The 6,080-nt window shown below is 30.9% G+C and overlaps 1 protein-coding gene across 1 annotated transcript; it reads left to right on the top strand.

Annotated features, from left to right (window-relative positions):
• The first annotated feature begins 3,010 nt into the window (after positions 1 to 3,010).
• Positions 3,011 to 5,567, top strand: LOC107781485 (transcription factor bHLH93-like). Its single transcript, XM_016602190.2, has 4 exons — positions 3,011 to 3,586; positions 4,241 to 4,408; positions 4,652 to 4,819; positions 5,238 to 5,567. The coding sequence occupies exons 1-4, from the start codon at positions 3,062 to 3,064 to the stop codon at positions 5,322 to 5,324; spliced, it is 948 nt and encodes a 315-aa protein (XP_016457676.1). The 5' UTR covers positions 3,011 to 3,061; the 3' UTR covers positions 5,325 to 5,567.
• The last annotated feature ends 513 nt before the right edge of the window (positions 5,568 to 6,080 follow it).

Raw genomic sequence — 6,080 nt, 5'->3', positions numbered from 1 at the left:
CCATAATTTAATCATGGAGACCCTAAGGAAAGATCCATACCACCACTAAGTTAAAAATAATTTTTTTTTAAATAAACTTTCAGAAAACTAGAAAAACACCCAAAACACCATCTAAATGACTCCGAATGCCCGAAAATGGCTTATTTCATGAGCAAAGCTCATTTGACTAGTGGGTCGTTTCCCACGGACTTATCAAATTTCAGGTCAATCGGAGTCTGTCAATATGTTAACCTCTGATTTTCTAACCAATTCAGCGAACAATAAGTTTTTGCGTTTTTCTCGGATTAACGAAATTTTCAAATTATTCTTATCAATTATAATCAATAATAAACAAATATTAGATGATTTATAGAATAATAAAAAATTCTTGGAACAAATATTGATGCATAGAGCAGTGCAAATTTTCAGAAAAATAATTTTTGTTTGTAATTTAAAATTAGCTTATTAATATGATTTTCCTTTTTCATGATCATCCTAATTATCTAATTAGACGTGAGTAGGCTCTGATACAATTGTTGGATTATATATCGCAGCGAAAGCAATTTCAATATCATATTCATACGTAAATTAAATAATTAGCATATATGTAGATTATACGGGTTACCTCTTGAAGCGTGAACAAAGTAGATCAATCTCGGTCTCCAGTTCCAGAGTAGCAAGATCACGACCTCCAGAAAATAGTTCATAGTCTTCTACTGTGTTACCCAAGTAATATCTGGAAAGAGAAATTTTTGAGTGGGAGAAATTCAAAGGAAAAATGTATAGAAAAATGGCCAACGGTATACCATGTATATATAGTCACGTTTTTAGGGTAAAATCCCTTTTCAAAGCGTGTTGAGTTTTTTTTTTCCACAAAGAAAAAGTTTCTTTTATTTTCTATTCTTTAGGCACAGCAGGGACCACTTAATTTAATTAACAAGGCTCCCTATTATGGAATTAATTTTGAATTTCGAAATTAATTTCTACCATAATAATTACGTATTATTCCACGAAAAATTTATAATTGCACTCCTTAGTTCAATTATAAAATTCTTCCATAAAATCTTATTTAACTCCCCATATTAAAATTCAGATACTAATCAATTAAATTAAATTACTAACAATTTAATTTATTGATTACTTCCTTTAGACTTTCACTTAACTTATTTCATATATCAGATACAAAAGTCATTGGCCGGGTTTACACAAAAAAACTTATAAGCTTTCATAAAGGAGTATCATCAATCTCAAAATTCGAGACATGGATTCTATCAACTAATTATTATTTTGCCAATGTATATTATTATTGTCTAATTTAGCAGGCTTATTGGCCCACGAAAGAATCTCGCCTTTTAATAAATCAAAATAATAAATAACACACACAACTAATAATTATTATATAAAAATTAAGAGTATAAGTACATTGAATGGACTAGAGAAATTATCTTATTAAGTCAATCTCTACTTGATCCTTTCAATACATACAAAATGTAATAGCACAAGAAGTCGGAATTAAATCGTTCCTATAATCAAGATAAATTATATTTAATCTTGTGGTACAACCATTTCGATGGTTTGTCCAATTCAATCATTAGATTGTGAACATAAACTTTATTACTTATAAGAATCGATGATTTAATCTTTCATGTATAAGCTAAACTCTATATACTGAATCATCTACTATATAAGCAAAGGACACACTAACAAATACATGATCTATTTAAAATAAAATTTTATTGAATTGAATAAATAAATAAATAATTATTCCATAAAGAATAGTATAACAATATGCATGATTTATAGTCTATCCTAACATGTCAAACTTCTCGTACTACAACCTAAAGTAAATTGATTAATTCTTTTTTTTTTTAATTAACTCAGTTTCAAAAACCAGATTGCGGTGAAAAAGGCATGAAATCGTGTCGCCCACAGATAAACTGAGCTCAAGGTTTATTTTAGTGATAAAATACGTTTACCAAAAACAAAACAAGTTGGAGTTTTAAATTACATAAAAGATAAGGTTAAACATTGTTCATTCTGCAGAGGGCTTTGGATGTTTCTAATGTTTAACATTTTTTTTAACAATCTAAAGAGGAATTTGCTAAAACTTTAGGACGTAAATTCAACTGAGAATATACATTCTTTATGTCTAATTCATTTTACTTTATTCATAAAGACTTGGTATGTTTATTTTTTTAAAATCATAAAGGAAATATTAAATATACCAAATGCGTGTCATTACAAAATGAAGTGCTATCGGTAGAAATTTGTTGTCCCATAGTACACTTGTCCATAATTAACCTTACAAGCAAAGATCCTAATTTGTCTGCTTCCAAAGCCTGTAAAGCTGATATTTACTATTTGAACAAATTAAACCTTTTGATTTCTCAATTAAATATATAAGTATTAGGTACTAATTAATAGGTGGGTTAAGAATAGAAAACATTCAATGCGTAATTGATATAATTATCTCCTTTAGTGGGCAAATTCAGCGTGAATTTAAACTAGTCGGATCAATGACTTCGATTGTTGAATTATTAAACTGGAAAAGATGATCTAAATATTTTTTTGAAAATTTTGATTGGAGCAAATGACAAATCAGTGACATTAATATTAACCAAATGAGGTTCAAATACAATTTTCCAAATAAAAAATATAATTAAGCTAATGATTCCATTTTATCATCAAAGCAGTATGGTGGGATGAGTCAAATCCCTCGACTCTTAATAAAAGATTTTAGATTCGAATTCTGAGCATAAAAACATTTTGGGCAAGAAAAATTCTAAGCAACACAAATCTAAATTAGTGAGACTAGTGAGTATAATTAAACGAAAAAAAAAGATGTCATTTTTAAAAACTCTACTTCGATCTATTTCTAAAAGCGGAGCTGATTCCATTTGTCTAACGCTCTAGGTAATAATTAATGCATCATAATTAGCCCGTGACATCAAGGAGGAAAAACCACTATACCTCCTTTCTTTTCCTATAAATTAGGTGCAACTTTTGTCCATAAATTATTAGCTAGCCTCCATCCCCCTTTTCAAGAAAAAGGGAGCAGAGAAAATTAGAAATAGAGAGAGACATGGAATATTATAGTGACAATGGCTTCTTATTACTAGCTCTAAGAAGTGACTCACGGGAAACATCTCTTCCCATAGAAATGAATGATTTATATTACAATAATGGCTGGAATTATGAATGTTTTGGGGAAAATGCTGTTCCAATTCCTCTTCCTTGTACTACTACTACTACTACCTCTTCTTTTGAGGATTACTCATTTGACCAAAACCTGAATAATTCATTAATCAGTGAATTTTACAGCACACAGCTAGAGCTCACTAATTCTTCCAACAACTGGTTTGGCACTCCTTTCACTTCCCAATTACAAGATTTGGAGGTGGAAAATTTTGCTTGTAAATTGGAGAGAACAGAATCAGCAGTAACAGCCCCTACTTTCAACATTGGCAGCTTGTGCCCTGAGAAAAAGGTCAATACAAAGAAGCTAAATGGGCAGCCTTCTAAGAATTTAATGGCTGAGAGAAGGAGAAGGAAACGGCTCAATGATCGTCTTTCCATGCTTAGATCAGTTGTTCCCAAGATTAGCAAGGTACAAAAATATATCCTAAATTTTTTCACTTCTTTTCAATATACTAAGTATATATATGTTGTTAGAGCACAGTCTACTAGTGAATAGAAAAAGCGAATTAAGATTACTAATAATGGATGGGAGGTTGAGAGTAGGACATGTCCGGTCAGAGGCGGATCCTAGATTTGAAGTTTACAATAATCTCAAATTAATATGTAATAATAACTGAGTTCACAGTTAGATATTTACAAAAATTTGGTAGATTTCTTAATATAAATACAAGGCCGTGTAAAAATTACTGGGTTCCCGGGAACTCATATTCAATGCTCTAGGTCCGTCAATATGTCCGGTGCCTTGTCCTTGTCTCCTTCCCTGTAGACTGTAAGCTATGCAAATCCTATTGATAAAGAGATTTATATGCTAGTTGAAAATATGGAGATTTTTTAGCGTTAAAGGAACTAATTTTCATAATATTGGACTACGACAAGATTTAAATAGAGTGGCGACATGGACAGTAAAAATTGGTACACTTGGAATTGAGACATAGTAGTCGTTTTCATGTTAGAATTTGCAATACCATGCATATGTAATCAAGAATTCGGATATCATGCATGCATCTTCTTTAATTTCTGAAGTTTATTTACATAATGTCATATATATATTTGATTCTAACAGATGGACAGAACGTCAATCGTTGGAGACACCATCGACTACACGAAGGAGCTTCTTGAGAAAATCAACAATTTGCAAGAAGAAATGGAACTAGGGCCAAATCAACTAAGCTTGATGAGCATTTTCAAGAATGAAAAACCCATCGAAATATTTGTCCGAAATTCACCTAAGGTGAGCTCCCATTTGCTACAAAATCCCCCTTCCCCACTCTCTGCTCTTTCGAGCTTAGGCGAGTTTAAGGCTAGTTTTGTGAACTGAATTGAACTCATTACTTTCTGTTCGGACTATATATATATTTCTCTACAAAAAAACTAAAATGTTTATACATATACTTAGATTATGGAGTACTTGTTTTGAACTCACTTACTCTAGATCTAAGATCATGTAATCGTTTCTGCTATTGCTTTATTACAGTTTGATGTGGAAAGGAGGAATATTGATACAAGGGTGGAGATTACTTGTGCAGGAAAGTCTGATCTTTTGCTATCAACATTGACCACACTAGACGCCTTAGGTTTAGAGGCTCAACATTGTGTTATCAGCTGTTTCAATGATTTTGCAATGCAAGCTTCTTGCTTTGAGGTATAAAACTTAAATATCAATTACCTATTTTTAACTTTTAAAAGTTTTTATGAAATCTTTAAACATAGATGATTTCTCGATGATTCTTCATCATTCTGATCTCTTAAGATTTAAAGTTGAAAAAGTGTACTTACAAATAAGTTGTGTTGGACACAAGTTTCACGTAGAAAAAAAAAGGTAAAGATTTATCGGTAAAAACCATCTTTTCGCTTACAATATTAATCAAACAAATTTTAATATTTCACCAGTATTGCATATATTGATAATTAGAACCTACAAATAACATGCCCTACGTATTTGTTATGTGAAAAGAAGAAGTTTTCTTATCTTGAAATTATTTAATCTGGTGATGTGATGTATTAATTTCAATGTTTGCGCTCTTTAAAATTAAAACAAATGGTTTTGGTGATGATGATAGGAAATGGAGCAGAGAGGATTTACAAATGCAGAAGACATAAAGCAGGCACTATTCAGAAATGCTGGATATGTAGGAAAATGTCTCTAGTTTTGACCAAATTTAAAGGGAAATAAAAAATGGGGAAAGGTGTGGATTGAATTATGTTAAAGGGTAATTTTTTTTTAAAAATAATTCTGGTTACTTCAATACAGCATAGATTCTTGAATCTGCATATTGTTTTTTGTTCAAGTTTGGAGCTCTCTAGTTAGAAGTTGCAGCAGTGACCCTTTTGTTCTTTTGTCATCCAAAATAAGTGGCTTCTACTAATTATGCAAATTTAATTTTCTTCTATTGCAAGTAGTCATACATTAGTATTTCCTTCAATCACATATACTTGTGAGTGTTACATATTGTTTTTTGTAAATGCTTATCAGCACCGGATATTTATACCAAATTAATTTTTAACTTACCATGATTAGAAGATTTAATGAACTGAAAATATGAATTAATTAACGCTTTGATCTCCTCTTGTGTCCAATCTTAAAATTACGATAGAACTTCTTTGTCCTGTACAATATCCATTCCAAGAAAAATAGAATAAAATTTACATTTTATAATGTCTAGAAAATAGTACTCAGATCCTTTTTACTTCATTTTTCTTAGCAAGGTGAAGCTTAATTCGTTATTACCCCCAACTAGGCTTTACGTCCAAATGAAGCAAATTATGTAAAATAATTAACTAGGGAAGCGTGTTGCTCCCAAACGCACACGCAGATATATGTGGTCGATAAGTAATATAGGATTGTAATTCCAAATATCGTACTCATGAGGACTTGTGATTAACTATCAGCTAAATTAAACTAA

This window comes from Nicotiana tabacum, chromosome 20 (genome assembly GCF_000715075.1).
Source record: "Nicotiana tabacum cultivar K326 chromosome 20, ASM71507v2, whole genome shotgun sequence".
NCBI lineage: Eukaryota > Viridiplantae > Streptophyta > Magnoliopsida > Solanales > Solanaceae > Nicotiana > Nicotiana tabacum.
The sequence above is the reverse complement of the archived record's forward strand: the minus strand, read 5'-3'. Positions and strand labels throughout refer to the sequence as shown.